Source organism: Neopelma chrysocephalum, unplaced genomic scaffold (assembly GCF_003984885.1).
Source record: "Neopelma chrysocephalum unplaced genomic scaffold, ASM398488v2 Primary Assembly neopelma1_82, whole genome shotgun sequence".
In the NCBI taxonomy this organism is placed as follows: Eukaryota; Metazoa; Chordata; class Aves; order Passeriformes; family Pipridae; genus Neopelma; species Neopelma chrysocephalum.
The window spans coordinates 950831-970178 of NW_020897744.1; the positions used below are offsets into that span (position 1 = coordinate 950831).

Below are 19348 nucleotides of genomic sequence, written 5' to 3' on the forward strand. Positions count from 1 at the left end.
AGTTTTAGAAACAGCCCCTCAGCTCCTTCCTCAGTTTGTCCATTCAGTTTTGTACCTGGACACTGGCACAGCTCATCCTCCTCTCAGGCTTTTTGTGCTTCCCCTGTTTCACAGTGTCACCTCAGCACAGCACAGATGTGTCACAGCCTGTGTTCAGTGACAAACATGGTTCTCTCTGGCTCCTGAGTATGTGTGAAGAGGTATTTTTTTTTCCTTTGTACAAGAACTGGCACTGAAAAGGATCCAAACAGAACTGTGGAGTCCTAAAGCAAAATCCTTTGTTGGCAGTTTCGATGCAAAATTAACCAGCAAAGATGAAAGATTCCAAGACCACAAGAATTTTTCTTCTCATACTCCCATTTCCTACCAAGAAAGGCAAACAATGCTCAGGTATTATATGGTCTGTGAAGGTCCTTCCCCTCAAATTCCTCTGCCCTGTACAAACATAACTGAAGGTTTCCACTGGATCCCATCCATCCACGGTAGCAAACACAGGATTCAGCATCTGTAGGAGGCTGGTTGGGCAGTGAGAGTCACGTTCCCAATCCCTGCAAACAGCTTTGTGCTGTCCTTCCCTCACGCTCTCTTCTGGAGTAAGAAAGTCCTGGGGATCATTTTGCCCACAGCAGGCTTGGCTGTAAAATCCAATGCAATTCTTATTATCATTCAAACACAGAACTGAGTTCCCCCGAGCCTTGCCTAAAACAGCACCTTTAAAACAGGCACCACGTGAACAGATCTGATGAAAAGCCATGACACTGAATACACATCATGTATTGATTGAAATTAAAAAGTACATAGAGCAAATATTTCTTTTTATATATACACATGAAATAGAAAACTAAAAATATAATTCATAGTACTAGGTCATCACAGGTAGTGAAATAAAAAGTGCTACAGAAATGCATTACATAGTTCTCTGAATAAAAACAAGTCTGCAATTGCATTGCACTGAACTTATTCTGTTCATTTTGGGAAGAAATACTGACTTATTTTCCTGAAGTGGTTGAATGCAGAAATTAATTCAGAATAACATCCAAGGTGGTAACTTATTTTGTGCAGCAAGATGCAACAGCATGGAAAAGCCAAGGAGGAAAAGTAAAGACATCGTGAGTGGGACAAAGTCAGAAATATCCTCCATCATGAGTGATATTTCTGCCCTATTATTTTATGGGGAGACACAAACACTTAGTAATAAATAAAGAGCAGTAAACACCACATTATACCCTGGGGACTGCACAGAGGAAAACAGATCAGGCAAAGCTACTGGGACCTGAAGAGGCTTCTCCAGCTTGTGGGACCGAGCCTCCAATAACACTGACAGTCAATGCAAAAGCTGCAAATGCATCCAGAACTTGGTTATTTCACAATAACATACTTCATTTAGTTGTCTTCAGAACTGAAATGCTTTTCTTTGCTCCAGTGCAAGAACTTAACTTTGTTCAGAGTACAAAATGAGTTTCTCATGAGTTAGAGATTCCAAAAACCAGCAGATTGGGATCACGATGACCTTAATTTTCCACAAAAGGAAGAAATATCTCACATTTGACCTTTTTTATCCAGTTAAACATTTAGAGCCAAGTTTGAGTAGCATCACACAAACTTGGACAGCAACGGTTTGAGAGGCTCAAAACTGAACCAGTGAATAGTCCATTTTATTTCAGCTCAGCTGCCCTGATTAAATGGGTTCAAGCCATCAGACTGTGTCACTGAAAGTTCGTGTTTCAGCTGGTTACAGCTGTCCAAAACATCCACAAAGCTTTCAGCATCCACTGCTGATGCTTTTAACCTTCAGAACAGCCACATCTCAAACACAGCACAAGCTAAACGGAAGTTTCAGGCAAATCATCCATTTCTTCAAACGTATTCAAGGTGTTTTTGCTATTAGTTCTTGAATTATCTTGAATTTTGCTTGGATCTGCAAAAAAATGCATTGTAAACAAAACAGGATATGGTAGAAACTGTGTATGCAAGATAAAAGTTTTGTACATTTTTTTTTTTTTGTTAAAAATATGCATTTATTTAAACAGCAAGTTGTCAGTTTACTACCATATCTTACACAAATTGTTCTGGCTGCCCCTTTTCCTTATTACTGAGCTCATTCTTTAAGCAATATAAATGCTAATTGGCTCAAGAAGAAATTTCAGAACAAGTCTCCCAGATGCTCACGTGCCCCTGTCGTGTCCTGACTCCTGCTGCCAAAGGGACATGGGACACCTCAGGCTGAGCTCATTTTTCCACAGCACTCCAGCCCTGGCAGCAGAGGAGTCTCTTGGATTTCCTGGTCAACATTTATGAGGGGCAATTTGTCATCCAACACCTATCACAAATCATTACATGTTTGTAACCAACCCTCACTCCAAATCTTTTAAAATAATTTAACACCCCTACCATGTAAACTATTAGTTTTTGCAGCAGTAAAGTGTGGCTGAACATCTAGATTATGTGATTCCATGGTTTTAAAGGTATAAAACTACATCCAAGCATTTATAAGAAAAGCTTTCCAAAATACAGTGTCATAAAATCCCACAGTACCTGTTGGCCCTGGATCTTCATTAATAAATGAAACATGTGTTTTCCACTCGGTCCATTTCACTTCATTAATCCTGTTTATATTGGATATAAGTTGTGTTATTATCATGCATTATCTCCCAGCTACATTGCTGCACTTTCCTTTTTATTCCTTTATATTCCTTCTTGGGATTGTCACACTTTACCACCTACACCTGCTTTCCTGGGACTAAAAGGCTGACTGTCCCTTGCAGTGTTAGGTACCACATGAAGGTGAGAATAATACTAAGACTGCTTTATAATTTAACACATTGTGAGTACAGCTTGAAATGCACCTTGAGTATTTTTGATAAAACAGCATTGTTCTTTAATATGCTAATCATCAAATAGCAATCAATTTAAATATAATTAATTACTTTTAAGCTAACATTCAAAGGAGATTATGACAAAGTAACATTTACTGCAAGCAGACTTGATATTTGCACAGTAAAGACATATATGAAGATGAAAATCTGTTTTCTTACCAAAAAATTATCTACACCTTCCCTTTTTTAAAACAATTGGTCACAAGTGAAAAAAACACTCCAAATTATATTTTTGTACACCCAGTATAATTTGTAGAGATACTAGGAATATTTTAAAGAGGAGAAGTAACCTTGAAGCAGCCTACAAGGCAGAATTGATAGCACAGTAATCTACCTTTGCTTTACCTTAAACACACCCTGGTGTCGTTTTCAGCCACTTTACACCGCTCCCCCAGCTGGAATTTTTTCCTCAAACATTTTGGCAAGAATTTTTCAAATTCCAAAATAGTTCTGGCTCTCTATTAACAATAAATGAGTATGGTTAACCATGTCCAACATTGTCTGATTCCACAGCACATGCAGTTTGCAGCTTCATTATAACATGTCAAGCCTCCATCCCACCACCCAAAAGCAACACCAAATAACGTGGCACATCACTGATTGTTTGTGTGGGAAAATAAGGATTCACAGGTTCCTGGTGATGGTGAAACACCATATCCAGGAGAGCAAAAGTCATAAAGGTATGTGACAGTGCATGGGTTGGAAATCCAAGCCACAATGTTACTTCTAGAAGTTGTTAAATCTGAAGTTATTACAATTCTCTGACACTGAAATTAGTTATTTCCATTGTTCACTCACATATACGAATGGGGATTATCATTAGTGCCTAACCTGTTCTGTCAAGCATGAGTTACCATAGACACAGTTCAAGAGATTTTAGCCCAAGCATCTGTACTTCACTAAAAAAACTCCCAAACAAACCTGCAGTTTCCAGATGTGCTCACTCTCTTTAGAAATGTCCTCCACTGTTTCTCCCATCAACGCAATCAGCATGTTCAAGAGGAGAACAAAAGTCAACACAACAAAAGTTATGAGGAGCAGAAGAAACAGGACAGGATACTTGGAGTTTTGCTGGATCTCCAGATCCCCCAGTCCCAGGGTGAGCTTGAAGAGATCCATCAGCACAGGTCCCAGGCTGCTGTTGGAATGGCATTCGCCGCCCTCGTGGCAGGTCTCAATCAAGGCAGCAAGAGCTGAGGAGAAAGCAGGAGGAAATTTCAATCACAGTCATGCTTTATGAATATGTGGTATTCTATCCTAAAGAATTCAGAGTGCACTGGGAAAGAGAGCCAGAGCTGCCCAGCAACACACAGCAGCCAGATGAGGGATTTCCAGGAAGCAGAAAGAGCCCACATCCAAATGGAATTGCAGGTAATTAAGAGCCAAATGACTCATCTGTTCACATCTAAAGTTAATATCCAGAAGAAACCCCAACATGAGCTCTCATCATGAAAACAGGGTTCTTATGAATAATAATGCTAAAATTTTTACTCACACAGAGCATCAGTGCTTTTCTCCAGTAATATTTACCTACGCCAAATCCCAGCAAAAACACGATATAGACAACTAAAAATTTTATCACATCTTGCAGGATGACCTGGAAATTAAATGAAACAGTTGTCAGAAATTATAACTGAGGACTAGTTTTATGCTTATGAATTCTGCAGGGATACAGGTGAGGCACATAGTAAAGTATCAGATTGCTTTCATGGAGTAAACTGGTTTAGTCTCAGTGAGAAACACAAAGATCTGATTTGTTATCTCATGCTTGAGAGCCTGATGTGTTGAGTGAGGGTGACTAATTCTGTACAATACAGACATTACAGCATATGATGCAATTAAATTGCAGAACTACATTAGTTGCAAAAAAACCACAATTATATTCAGTATAATAAAATGTCAGTTTGAAGATACAAACTAGATTCTGCCATTGAAGTTATCTAGTGTGTCCTGCTGAAATAATATGTATAAATTGAAAATAAGATATTTCAATATGAACTATAAAATACACCTAAATTGCTGAATGTACTTGATATGGATTGTAGAACAAATGAGGATTATAAAGGAGGTAAAACAAAAGAAAAACTTGCCTTTTGAATCATCACACTGTAAATGCCCATGGACTGGAAACCTCTGGTGAAATAGAGCATATTGGCCCAACCAAGGGCCATTGCCAAAACAAGACACACCAGGTGTTCTTTGTAGGAAAACAAGTACAAAAAGACAGAGAGGATCACAAGCAAAGCTTGTATAAAACTGTTAAAAAACAAACACATATATGTAAAAGAGAAATTACTAGCACAAAACTAACAACACAGTGGAAAAATATGAAAACAAGACTTCTTCGCTCTTTATGCTTAGTTTGTAATTGAATTCTGCTTTGTATTCTCCCCATGAATACTGTCACTATTTTTTAACAACAAAATAGATCAGTACAGGTGGTGTAAGTATATAAATGTATGAGGATTATATTTATTAAAGCTGACTTTCAGTGAACTATTCTCCCCAAAACAGCTGTTACAGAAAAGCTGCAGGTAAGATTACATCCATCCCTCTAAATCTGATAATCTAGAGGAAAAGATGAGCATCTGCTACAGCAGCACATTCCCTGTGACCATGAGATACAGAAGCATTTTATACAGAGCATAAAATATAGATGTGCACATCAGACTTACAATGCAAAGTGGAACCAGGCATCAGAGAGAATTGACTGCAGGTCTGAGGGCCTGAGCAGAAAGATGGCTACACTCTGTGTAGACAGGTATAGAAAATATAGATGTGGTAGTAAGGGAAAACAGGTCTCAAAATCTAGTTTTCAAAATAATTTCACTGGTGTTCTAAAATAATGCATCTACTAATAAGACATGATAACTTCTAGAAATAGGGTTGGGTTTTTTTATACAGCTGTAAATTCTAAGTTTAAAATTCTGTCATGTCTGGCATAATTTAAAAGTTACTGGGTTTAATGACTTCCAGTATTTGGCAAAATTATACCATGTTTTTTCCAGTAGAAGTTCTAATTCAAAAGTGTCCTTAAAGCCAGTAATTTGACAATGTTGATGTTATAAAAATATCAAATCTCTGCCTTGAAAATTTGAAGGGAAAACACCCTCATAGCTAATTCACAGAGCAATACAGGTGCATTCAAATATACAACCAGGGTCATTCTGACTAAGTGATGTAATGTGCCAAAGACTTAAAAAGTTACACATATCAAAGATACTCCACATGTACTGTGGATATCAATAAAATCAGCAGCAGCATGTTCATAAATCTAGAAAAGTTCTTCATGTAGTTATTTATATATTTGTTAATAAAAAGTCTTACCTCTTTAATGGCTAAAAATATTGCTCCTAACATAACCATCACCTGTCCTGACAACTGCAGCCATCCCACTCCACGTGTCAGAGCAAGTGGATAAGGTGGAGCCTGCAAGACAGGTCCAAAATTAAAGACTCAGTTTTACCTGAAGGGTAAAAGGCAAAGCAACAAGAAACCTCCCCACATGAGTACACAATTTCTTTCCCTTTCTGTAAGGATTTTTTTCATGGTGGATTTAAAGAATTAGCCCCTCAACAGATACATATTTGAAATAGCAGAAGTTTCTCTCTTAACAGAAAAATACCTTCTCCCCACTTTTAGAAATTTAGCAACCTGTCTTTGTATCATGTATTTGTATTTTTGGTCATTTTCACAAAATGCAAATGTAGTTATCTCCTCTTACTGCTCTGCTTCCTTCCAGGTACCTGATGTGGGAGAGCCTGGTCTCCCTACAGCCAGATATTCCAACAACTGCTTCTGGTTTAGCATTTTCAATACAATTCAGGAAACACTACTGCATTTTAAGTCAGTGAAATTTGGTGAGATTCAGTCACTGTACTCACTTTATTTTCATTAGGCCTGTGGTAGGAAACTAATGTTAAAGTTACATTGTACAGGAAATAAAAACAGCACGACATAAAAAACATGTGTCGTGCAAACTTCTTCCATTTCATTCGCAGGAGGGAATTCAGAGGCTCCAAAGTCAGCATTTCATGACGATTCTGTAGGGGGAAAAAACCAAAATAAACCAATTAAGACATGAATTTCAGGCATGTGTTTTGTGCATTTCATTCAGTTCCCACCCTTTCTGATGCAGAAACACATCTGTGCTCAGAGACGGGTCAGACCCCAACGTGACAAGATGCAATGGGACAGCTCCCACTCATGCTGGGGTAACCTGCCATTCTCTGTCTGCTAAGTTATGATTGAGCTAAAACTGCCATGTGAACTTCTGGTCTTATGGTTTTATGGCAGTATTAGAATTCAGCAAATGTAAAATTCTGGCTTTGAAAAGCAAACACTCCTAAACATGTAAAATACATACCTATTAAGTGAAGTTTATTTGGCCTCACCAGCTTGGCCATACTTACATGCAAGGTAAATTAATGCTTCTAATGTAGGAAAAGACATTCCCAAAATGCCTAGCCCGTGTTTCAGGAGCTGAATGCATATTCACTTACAGGTGACCATCTATAGAGGTATAAAATTTATCTTGCTCCCGATACAAAAATCGAGAACAAAAATTACTTTTACAAGTAATTCATTGGAATATATAGACTAACACACCTGAAATGAGTGTACTGTTAGAAAAAAAATAGATCTGTATTTTAAAAATAGGTAACTTACACCAATATTTGTGTTATAGACAATGATTTCCAGCACTGAGTTGTCTGCAGTGGTGTCCAGTTCTGTCAGGTCGTACAGAGAAGACTGAACAGGACCATAAGCCCAGTCTGTGAATTTTCTTGACAGGCTCCTGTTCGGCTTCTCTCTGATCTCTCTGCTCAGGATGTATTTCAGAATCTAAAACATTAACAGGATCATTTGGGAGCAGCTGTGTTGGTCATGGGAAAGGGGAAAGCACATGAACATACAGGCCCAAACCCCAACCTTTTGCCTGTCACGTTTTGTACAGTTGTCCAAAGTCAATGTATTTGTGATTTTGTGTTGGAGATGAAAGACCTCCAAGAATTAAATACAGAGTTTCTAGTGCCTCCATATTTTCTGTCAGAGTCATTTTTCTAAAGGATAAAAGCAAAATTTTCCATGTGTTCATTTATGTCTTCCTTCAACTTAATCAATTCTTTTCTAAATTATCCCATTGCCAATTTTTTACAATTCAGTAGATTTATGAAAACCAAACTCTACAGCAGCATAACAGAGCAGTTCCAGTGAGTTTTCTGAAACTGTTCAAAGACTGCATAAGTGCAATATGGTAATAAATGCAGAATTTTTGAGTTTCTGTGCAACAGAAGGGTTTGCAAAGCTGTTTTTAACAATGTGTATTTTGTATAGAGAGGTAGAAGCAACTACTTGAAAGGTAGAAGCAACATGGCAATGAAAATGTTTGCTTGTATTTTAAACAAAATTAGCTCTCTAAATACTACTGATACAAAACAGCATAACTAGGCCAAAAAAGGATGTGTCAGAGCACTAGTTTCTCTCAGATGCTACTGAAATAATACCCACCTCTAATTTCCCAGTTTTTGCAGCCAACTGTAGTGGTGTCAAACCCTCCTTATTCTTTGTTGTTTCCAAATTTCTGTCTTTACTTTTCAACAATATCATATCATACATTCTGATTACGAAATCATTCTGAGTTTTGGAGTCCTCTGCCACAGTAACTAATGCATGGAGGATATTGTTTCCTCTGGAATCCTGAGAAGAAATATTAGTCCTGGCATTGTCCATTAACAGTTGAATTATGTCTGGTTGGTTGGTACAGGCAGCTAATGCCAGTGCAGTTTCACCTACAAAATCATAAAATCCAACGTGTTCATGTTTTATTACAAATCAGATTACAAAAGAGTGACTGTGTTAAGAATCTTAAAACATGAAAGTACATTTACATATTGATTGTATTGAGTTAAGCTCTTGTTTTATAAAAGCTTTGGGTATTCCTTCTTAACTTTTCCAGAAAGATCACATTTCCACTTACCAAAATAAAAGCCTTCATGCTTATGTTTGGGATTAAAGAAAATACCCTGGGCATGAGCATTGACATCAGCTCCTTTTTCTATGAGGCTCTGGGTTATTTCGTACTGCCTCCTCTCAATGGCAATATTTAGAGCTGTCTGGCCTGGAAAAACAGACACAGGAATCTCTCAAGTACATTCTGAAATATCAATGATATTTCACAGTGAATAGCACCAGTGAATAAATGAATTAAAGTTGGTTTAGGAATTTAAACCATCATTAGAGTGTTTGAGGAGAACGGTATTTCATGGATGGTGTGTTTAACCATATACCTGAAATTGGTATCAGATGGCAGTACCTTTATATGCCTCTTCTGTGTAAGCTGCATTGATAAATCTCTCCAAAATACCATTTTCTTCTGCAAAGGACAGGAGCATATTCACTATCTCATTTGTGTTCTCGTTGATGTTCAGCAGAGCTTTCATCAGACAAGTTTTGCCGGTGTCTGAAGCTGTGAATTTTTTCATCAGATAATCTACAAGAGTGAATTTTTAGGATTAGATCACCATGATTTTCTAAACTTTTGTTAATTAGGGGTGAAACCTGAAGGATATATGTGAACATAAACTCTTTGCCACTGGTTTTCCTGTTGGACATTCCACCGCCATAACTCCAGGCAGATCCAAATTCACAGGAAAGTAGCTACTGCACAGAGATAATTCCCAGTTTTAGGCTACAAATGTGCTGCCAGAAGAGCCAACAATCTTGCCCTAGGTATCTGCACCCCTCACCTGGCACACTCATGTTTGTGCAGGCACTGGATCGCTCCTTCAGCTCCCTGAGCAGACACTGCAGCTCCTCCACATTCCCCTCCGACACTGCCCGGAACAGGAATCGCTTCAGCTTCTTCCTGGCACTGGTCTGCTCAGGTCCTTGGGACACGTTAGCACTGGATTGTAAGAAATAATGAAATTCCTGATTCCATTTACTATTTTTTATGTTATTTTCTACAGAAGAGGGAATAAAAATACAATTACTTGCCTCAGACAACACATACCTGCCCTGATTCCACATATATCTCGACATGGATCTCACAGAATATTTCCCAGTTTGCTTATTTGCAGGTAAGTGGTTATTGAGGTGTTTTATAATAAACCAGCACATTTTTCAAGTATTTTCTTTTGTGTTCTCACCAGTTCACCCATTCTTTTAGAACAAAGGCTGAGAAATACTTCTTTGATCTGCCCACAACCCACTGATCTCAGTGCTGAGGTTCCTGATGCTGCACTGCAGCAGAAGATAAGTTTTTAACCTCATATCTGACACCTCTTTCCTGATCATCTATTATTCTGGGATAAGAATGATTTAATAATTCCCCCAGTCAGAAACACCCCCAGCTCATGCCTAGCTGTGCATGGCGTGTAGGTCCTGCGTTGTCATCTAGAAAACAGACTTTATATATGAAGAATCCTCACACTAAGCATGAAATCTGAGAAAAGCAGAGATTAGAGTTGTTTATTTCAACATTTAATTATAGAGGAATCAGAAATCCGTGCACACACATGACCTTTTTTCTTAAACATGGCAGGCAAAATAAGGAATATCTTCCCTGTCATAAACTTAATCCATTGAAAATGTACTGAGAAATATTCCTGTCTCCACTCACCAGCAACTGTCTACATTAGGGCTATACTCAGTGGCATCATCCTGAAGAGACTGTGGGGAATCCATGTCTTCCCCATTTCCAGAGGCACTAAAGAAAACAGAAAAGCACATGTGCAAAGATATTAAAAGACATTTTAGCAAACTGCATGAAGAATCAGTCAGTGGTAGGAGGCAGTATCTACAGCAGAGCTAAAATTAGTCTAATTTGAAATTGTGCTTTTTTAACTCTGGAATTTTATCTCCCACATGAATTTTAAAATAAGTGGTAAAAATTGAGAGACTCGCAGGATTTTATTATATTTTAAAAAAACACATTAGGAAAGCAATCTGCTTTGTGTTATATTATTTCACTACAGATCCTGAAACAGTGAGAAGTTTTTTCCTCCTTTTTTTAAAATGATCACTGCATTTTATGCATCATCCTGAATGTTTGAAGGCTACAATCTTCCTTGTCACATGCTTAATTTGTCATTTGCCACAAAACAAGTGCTAAATCAGTAGCAGCACGTGGGTTGCAAGCCCAGAATGGAAGTGATTTACCTAAAGTTTTACTACACAGAACACTGTTGGCAACTCAGGAGCATTTTGTGGCTGACTTGAATGGAAGCTTCAGCTAAAAGAAGTTGAGGACTGGGCCTTAAATACGTATCTAGGTAATATATTTAGAGGATTTCAATGGAACTGGTATTTTGTAATTGCTGTACATAATTTCCAGACAGTCCTACAAGCAGATCTGACTTTAAAACTCATTATAATTTTTCTTACTTTTATTTTTGTTTTCTGCAAGGTTCAGATTTGATGAACTACCTCAGGTTAATAATTTTGGGAATCTGAACTATAAGTTATTAACAAAACAGATGCATGGACAGCAATGCAAGCGTCCAGCACTGCTCTGAAGGTGTTCCCTTCCCTTTGAACTAAAGCTGGGAGCTCAGAGTCTGTTTATTCCATCTGTCATTCCTGCAGAAAACTGAGGAATCTGTGACAAAACCTGTGTGTGTCTTGTGCAGGTCAGTCCCTGAATGAGAGGAAGAAATTTGGATACCTCTTCTCTGAAACCAAAATCAGACTGTCAGCTAATTCCAAAAAGCTGAGCAGACACCCATCAGAAACACAAAAACCTTTGGCCATTCTGAGCTTTTGGCAGATTTGTCACATATTTCCCTTATTCATCGTTATTGGCTGTTGGCACCTCACACATTTTTAAAAATGAAGTGCATTCTTCCCAGTCATAATTTTTCTCTATTCATTCAGCATAAATGGCTGCTTTAAACAGTTCAGACTCAGCATTTTCATGTTGTTTGATTGCTAATGAGCGATAGAGGGAGGACGTCAGCACCCAGCTGGGAACAGGGTTTGCTAAATTAAGCTGTGGAGTTTGTTCTAATGTATCATTAATGAGAGGCTAAGAATAAAAAAAGTACTGATTTTAAAATTACTCAAAACTGAGGCCTGATTTATTCCATGCAAGTGTCAGCAGTAGATAAACTCAAAGATTAAGTCATCTACTGATCAACAACGGGCTCCAGTGAAGTTCTGTCTTTGAAGAGACCAAAAGCTATGAAAATTCATGTGAAATTACAGCACTGGAGTCTAAGGAGAAATAAGGAGAACCTGCTGGAAAGAAAATAGATATATTTGCTGTATGACTATTGCAGATGCATCTATAACTTACCAGGGACGAATATTTGAATCCATTGGTTTTGAAAACACAGGGGGAGATGTGTTATTTGGAGTGGCATTGCTTTCAAAACCATCAATCTCCAGGAAAAAGTGGGAACTGTTGAAGACAGTGCATTTAAAAAATATTAGTAATAAAAGGCAAGTCCAACCACAGACCAAGCAGAGCTCTACAAGTACATACCTAGGGCAGCCTTGACAATTAATCTTTTCTGGCATTACCTAACAAGATGTTGGAAGAGAGGCTTATCTGCTTTCCCCTGGGGAGATCCCAACCTCCACCACCGTGCCCAGCTCTTTCATGCTGGCAGATGGGCAAAGTTCCTAAGGTATTTTTAGAACACATGGCATCAGATCCTGACATGTCTAAGAGCAACCCCAGCAGCCCTAAACCAGCCTTGCATTCAGCTCCACTGCAAAGAGCCAAATGCAACCCCAGTCACTGCCCAGCTACACACACACAATTGCTTTTTAATCTACTGCATCCTGCTCCCTGTTTCTCCAGCCAGGAGCCATCAGATGGATCATTTCAAACCCATCAGCAGTGATAATGATTAAATCAGAATGTTTGAAAGGTCACATGTTAAATGACATCAGGCATTTCCACCAGCCAGGACTGACTGTGTCCTCTTGCCAGTCATGCATGACATTTAAATATTTTTTCCCTATAAATAATTATATAAATATATAGGTAATTATTTATAGTGAAAAATAAAAGCAACACAGAAAAGGCAAATGAAAAAAATAGGAAGATATCATCCTTTAAAAGCCTGCAGAGTTGAGAGGCAAAAATCACTGGTTTGCTATTACTGGATCTCACTAAAACATTGCTACAGTTCACCACAGAAAGAGAGAAGTTTCAGTGGTGGGTGTAGCAACTCCCACATGGGCTGTTCAGAAAGTGTGTTACATTTCTAAAAATGTTCCAGTAGGCACCTGGAAAATGCTTCCAATTCACTTAATATTTATGGTTTAGTCCACAGAGTATTTATTTATCTTTTTTAACTGCATCTTCCCCAAAGAATCCTGCTGAAGTCAAGTACATGTAGTGATGCTAAAATGCAGTATGTTATTAGAACCCTATTGAACAACCTGCTGATGTTTGCTAAAAGCAGCATGACCTAATTCATCTCACTTTCCAATGGCTTGGTGACCCAAGTGGTAATTCACTGTGTGTAGTTATTTAAACTTTTATGATCTTTTAACATTTGAGATGTGCCTGTGAATGTGTTCTAAGCAGGCAGCAAGTAAAATGTCACTTCTGGAGAGCAGGACTGTGTCCCTGAAATTACCTGGGCAGGGGGTAGGAAAAACCCAGACAGAAGCAGGACCATCACTTGTGCCAGTCACTGCTGTTTCACTGAGGTCTGGACTTGGCAGAGGGACTGTGGAGGAGTGGAAAAAACAGGGGTTCATCCTGTTTTTTTGCATTCCCTGACCATGAAGTGCAGGAGCTGTCCCAACAGACAAACACCTGTTGGAGGCTGCAGAAGTGCCAAGGTCTAGGCTTTGCTGGACCTTCTCACCTGAGGGGACAGTGCCTCACAGGCTGATGTCTCAGAGCAGCTCCTGCTCTCCCAGCAGTGTGTTCCTGCTGAAGGTTTTGGCAGGTACAGCAGCTATGGAGTGAACCCTGTTTTGGAGGCTGCCAGACCTCACCTACCCTGGCATGTGGGTTACCTGGGGATATCATGGGGGGAAAAAAAAACCCCAAAGCCACCGTGCAAAGCAGGTGGAGAGCTGCCAGCAAATACCCAAGTGCTTACGTGGCCCTGGTGCACTGCCCACAAACATCAGCAGGCTCTGACAACGTTTGCAGCCTCCTCCCAGTTTTCCTGTACTTAATTATATACTGTTAGTCCAAATTCCAGGGCCTTCAAGAAGAGAATGTCATTGTCTTTCAAGAAAATGCACATTGCCAGTACATTTTGTTGAGTGAGAGATGCCACCCTGGAAGTGCAGCAGCTGCTGGTGGCACAGTTGGAGGAAGCCTCTTGCAGCAACAGGATAAAGCAGCATAGGAACATATAATTAATAGAACATGTTAAACCCCTGCATTAAAATTCACGAGACCTCAGTGCTGTGTATCACAGGAATGTTGTGGGCCACACCTCTCGTGGTGTGAGAGGTGGGAAAAACCCCAAGGTTACTGTTATGGAGGCCACAAAATTGAATGTGAGATATGAGGTAAGTAATTGAGGGCTTGGGTTTGGCAGTGTTCTTATAACCACACAATCTCCCATGGAATTGCCCCTTTTTGAAGTACTGGGTGTATCATGAGCTGTTCAGACACCTCGTCTCCCCCATGTGCCACCAAAGAGCTTCTCTTTTGGAATTTAATGACAGAAAGACAAATTGGACCACCCAGGCAGTGGGTCTCAAATAACTAATGGCACCATTTCTGTGAAAAGTGATTCCTCTGATTATTGAGAATTATAAATGTCAGAACAGCCACAATTGCCTAGGCCTTCAGAGTTTCAGAAATTGCCATAATAACTAGTAATTATCCAGAGTGAAAAGTTTATGAATGAAAATTCATCCTCGCTCTACAGCAACTTAGTTCACTTCAATAGCATAGTATCAGGCAGGAATTACAGCTTATATTTCCCCACTCATATTAAATATAAACCCTTGGTCCCTTTATTAATTCTCTAATATAAATTATGAATGAAAGTGAATATTTTATAAAACAATGAAGTATTGTTAATCTAAATAGATCAGAAACAGACTTTAAAGACTTGTACATGAGCCTGATGGCTCTGGGACAAGGGTTAAATATTTGTCCCATTAGAGTAAACACATCATACATGTTCCTAACTCTTCCACTCATAAACAGCATAAGTGTGGTCATGTGAAGGCATCTTGTGTTACCAGCTCTCTCTCATTTATATTTGCAGTGTAAATACAGATGTTAGTGGTATTTCAGGGCAAACATCAACTAAAGGAGATAAACCAGGGAGTTTTAGTGGTTTAGGCTGAGCTGGAGTCCTACCTTTTCTTCGTGGGAGTGCTTTCAGTCACCTTTTTCTCTTGCTGGTTTGAAGGGGGAATTCCAGAAGGATTTGTTTTCTTGCCCATTAGTGGAACAATTTCGTTGTTATCTTTAATCATGTTCCTGCAGTAGAGAGATTCATGGTTACTTGGCTCCTGTTCATTTGAAGGAAGTATAGTGACCAAATTGCCTATTTATACACAAATAAACACACAAATATTGATTGGGGGTTTTTTAAGTTTTTCATTTTTCAGTTGTTAAGCACATGCCATTTCATGTATCAAGGCGGGAGGGTTTTATACTTAACTCATTAAATTTAATTCTAGGAGAAGTACCATTAAAAGTGGTACCAGTAGAACTATAAATTCAAGCCTGTGCCTAAATTAAACTGAAGGGGATCTGTCAATCACAATGACTGTTAATATTTACAGTTAATCTGAGCAGTCTGCTCTTGTCCAAGACAATCTCAGAAAAGTGGTAAATTCCAGAAAAATTTCAGGAAGGTCTGTGCAACTGATACAACATTTGAAGGAAGGTTCCAGACACAAAGGGTAGTGAACAAAAAAATCCCTGAAACTTTTCACTGCCTTAAAATAGATGAAGTAAGAGACTGAATCCAACGCCCAGGCTGAGCTCAGCTAAACCATCACATGGAAAATATCCAGAATTTTTGTGTCCTGGTGACATTTCTCAACATTTCTTCAGGAAAAAGAAAAAAAAAATCATGATTCTGCTGGATGGAAATTGTCCCCACCACATGACACAAAAGGATCTTAATGCACGTTACCTGCTTCTGAACACCCACAGCATGAATTCTGTAAGTAATAATGAATAACTATCTCCCTGTTTCTCAATCTAACACTCAAGGGCATCATTTTAAATCACCCAGGATAATTTGAGAGCGAGAAGGTGAGTTCAGGATACATTAAAATTCACTGAATGTAAAACCATTACGAGGTCAGGGATGCATTTCCCAGGAAATGAGGGGAGTGCCCTCCATACCCAAGGACAAATGGCAAAAATAATTTGCCTGCAAGTTTGCACAAAATGAACTACACATTTTTTCCCTCCTACTCCACTTTCCTTAATGTGACAAATGTACACACAAAACTTTCTGCTCCTGTCACAGTGCTGTCAATGATTCCTTCCAGGATTCCTTCATTATGGGAATATCAAGATACAAAAAGCAGATTGGGGAGTGTGTTTGAAAAGATATGACACCTGGTGTGAGAGAGGAGCCAGGAATATCAAATACATTGATATTTGAATGAGAGTCTATTAATGCATAAACAACAAATGTTTAATTATGGGAATTTTCAATCCCACATACAGAGAACTGAGAACTTACAGGGCCCAAACACATGTAAGTGCAGCTGTCATTTCTTGGCACTAAATGGAATAGGAATTTCAAATATTGGAAAGCACTCCTTACCTTGCAAAGGTTGGCTTAAGAAACAGGCACGGAAATAAATTTTTATTGTGTTTTCTACCATTGACAGATGTGTTCACACTAGAGCAACTTGGAAACACGCCTAGTTTGGATGTATTTCCTAAGAATTCATATCACAACTTCCATAGAAATAATTTACAAAGAGAAAATATTTTTACTTAGTACACTTGCATACAAAGTACACTGTAGCTTTCACTGCAGTAAATGCACAGAAGAACTGAACTTGGATATTACACAGTCGAGGGAGGAGAAAGGTTTTTGTCTATGCCATTGGAAATGCAATTCACGTAGTCTCCAGACACATGTTGTGTCAGTGAATACACTGACAAACATTTAGTCTTAACACAGCTAAAACAAATGACTGTTGTCTTACTCAGTTCATAAATAATTCTGCTATTTACTTCTTACTAAGTACTTTAAGAATACAAAGCAGTGTATGGGCAAAGACATTTCCCATCTCAAGGAAGAGGCAAACGTGGTACTGGACATAAATCACGTACAAGAGGACCAGAACATGATGGAGATGGGCATTAAATAGCTGCACTAAATGAGTGACTTTAAAGCAAGAGAATAACTGGAAACAGACTAAAAATTCCAAAAGTGTGTCAGCAAAAGGAGTTTCCAAATTGAGACGGGCACAGCTGGGAGGTGAGCAAAGTCAGAGGGGTCAGAGAGAGTGGCAGGAAGAGCTGGAAAAATACAGACCAAGGTTAAATCTCTAAAGCACAGCGTGGCCACGGGGAAGAGCCTCTCCTTTGTGAGCGATGCTGGAGCTGCTCAGACATGGCAACATGTTTCTGCAAGGGCAGCAGCTCAAAGCCTCACCTGCAGCCAGTTTTCACCACAGAGATTTTAGCAGTGGCTCAAGCACAGGCTGCATCATTTAGGAGAGGTGAAAATAGTCTAAGATAGCACTGGAGTTGTACTGGATGATGAAGGGCTGCTGAACCATCAGTGATACGAGAAAACACTCTGGGAAGGAAAAAGATTTTCACTTTTGTATATAGGGACTAAGCTTTCAAAAGCACACAGGACATTTGACTGTAGTCTCAGCCAAAAAGCCTGTTTTAAATGAGATCTCAGCCTGCACAAGTAAATAACTGCAGGCACAACAGCAGAGGTACCTCGTTACAGTGCTGAGGTAGCGTCTGCTTCATTTTTAATCACGATTAATTGTATGCTTACAGGAAAACTAAGCCAGGGCCTGCATCGGCAGCTTCCAGGGCACTATCATTTTCTCTAATCTATGACATGTAGAGAAAAATAGTGCAACAGCCTGAAAAGTGTCACATCATAAGTAGTGTCGTTTACATAACCTGATATGGAGCATTGTCTTCTATTGTAACTATTTTCTACTCCCATTATCAAGTTAATTGTTACTTACAGGCCACCAGGGAAGTGGTTTATTTGAAGTCGGCAGCAAGACAAAAACACTGCATTGATTGATAGTATTGAGAATTACTTTGAAGGGGATCTGAGGACATCGAGGACTTGGTATCTGACCCCCAGCAGAGTATTCATCTGTAATGGTGAATGGGATTCTGCCATTCCTACAGTAAGCAGGCACTTCACACACTATCACAGACTCACCTTGTGCTTGTCTGAGGACAAGAAAAAATATACATATCTATAACTTCACAGCTCAATAACTATAATTGAAGTGGCTAAACAGAGAATCCTACAAATCAAAAGAAACCCTCAGCTGTGATATCATGGCACAAAGGTCTCTTCTTCCCTGGGGGCAGAGGAGTGGAAGTGACTGTCAATAGCTGTTCCATTCACAGGATCCTTCCAACAGCCCATGACATTTGCCAGCACCTGCGACCTAATTTCTTACTGGCTCATAAAAAAGAAATTCCCCTCCCCGAGGGGAAAGCCGATAAAACTTCATTTAGACTTTTGTGCATTACTTAAAGCATTATGACTCCTATCAGCAGAAAGTTTCACTTGATAGAAAAGAGTTTCATATTTTTGTAAGATTTTTAAACTTTTGAGGGGCATTAGTATGCACTATCAAAAATTCATTTGCTTCTCGGGGAGAAATTTGTTCTTTCCTATGAAGGTTTTTCCTAACAGAAGTTTTAAAAGACTCCGAAAAGCAATGTTTTTCCCTGAGGAAAAGTGCTTTAAGCTTATTTCTGAATTAAATAAAAAGAAGAAATTTTACTGAGTTGAAATAAAAACTATTCTACCAGGCCTGGGGATTTTACTTTCAACGGTCTCCACAGTAACTGAAACTTTCAGTGGAAGATGAATGTAATAAAGTTTGGCCTGTATGATATTATATTTTGGATCCCCTCGGCACAGGAATTAGGAAGTGCAACAGTGATTTGGGGCTGACAAATACAAATGAAATCAGGTCTATCTTTCTTCACTCCTGAATGCCCAAGGAGTCGGCGTGGCACAGCTCAGGGTTTATAAACTAGAAAAACAGAAACAAGCACGACAGAAAAAACATTCTCCATTTGAACAACTGGTTTTGTGTCTGTCTCTTGAAGATTTCACTCTCTCCAGAAACATCACCTGCCCCAAACACCCACAGAGCTCCCGGAGAACTTACCCTGCTTACGACACCTCCATTCCGGCGGGGACGAGGAGCCTCGGAACGGCCCAAGGATCAAAGCAGGGCCCTGCTGATGCTGCAACAACATCCAGAGCTCATCTGCCAAAGGAGCAAAACCACGTTCGAGCTCAAAACTCTCCTAAAAACGCCAAACCACCCTTCTC

General features: G+C 39.2%; 1 protein-coding gene across 2 annotated transcripts; it reads right to left on the bottom strand.

Annotated features, from left to right (window-relative positions):
- Positions 1-212: 212 nt before the first annotated feature.
- TRPV3 (transient receptor potential cation channel subfamily V member 3) lies at positions 213-19282 on the bottom strand. Of its 2 annotated transcripts, XR_003535475.1 has the most exons (19): positions 19182-19282; positions 15172-15294; positions 12175-12279; positions 10501-10587; positions 9626-9783; positions 9193-9369; positions 8857-8997; positions 8388-8668; positions 7545-7721; positions 6761-6919; positions 6204-6305; positions 5552-5625; positions 4967-5132; positions 4407-4473; positions 3798-4069; positions 3222-3334; positions 2536-2606; positions 1379-1918; positions 574-635 (listed from the first exon to the last, which is right to left on the bottom strand). XR_003535475.1 is itself a non-coding variant. In XM_027690847.1 (18 exons), the coding sequence occupies exons 2-18, from the start codon at positions 15288-15290 to the stop codon at positions 1824-1826; spliced, it is 2364 nt and encodes a 787-aa protein (XP_027546648.1). In that variant the 5' UTR covers positions 15291-15294; positions 19182-19282; the 3' UTR covers positions 213-1823. The 2 variants fall into 2 exon arrangements, 1 of the variants encoding a protein (XP_027546648.1); XM_027690847.1 differs by having other exon boundaries at positions 213-1918.
- Positions 19283-19348: the final 66 nt, after the last annotated feature.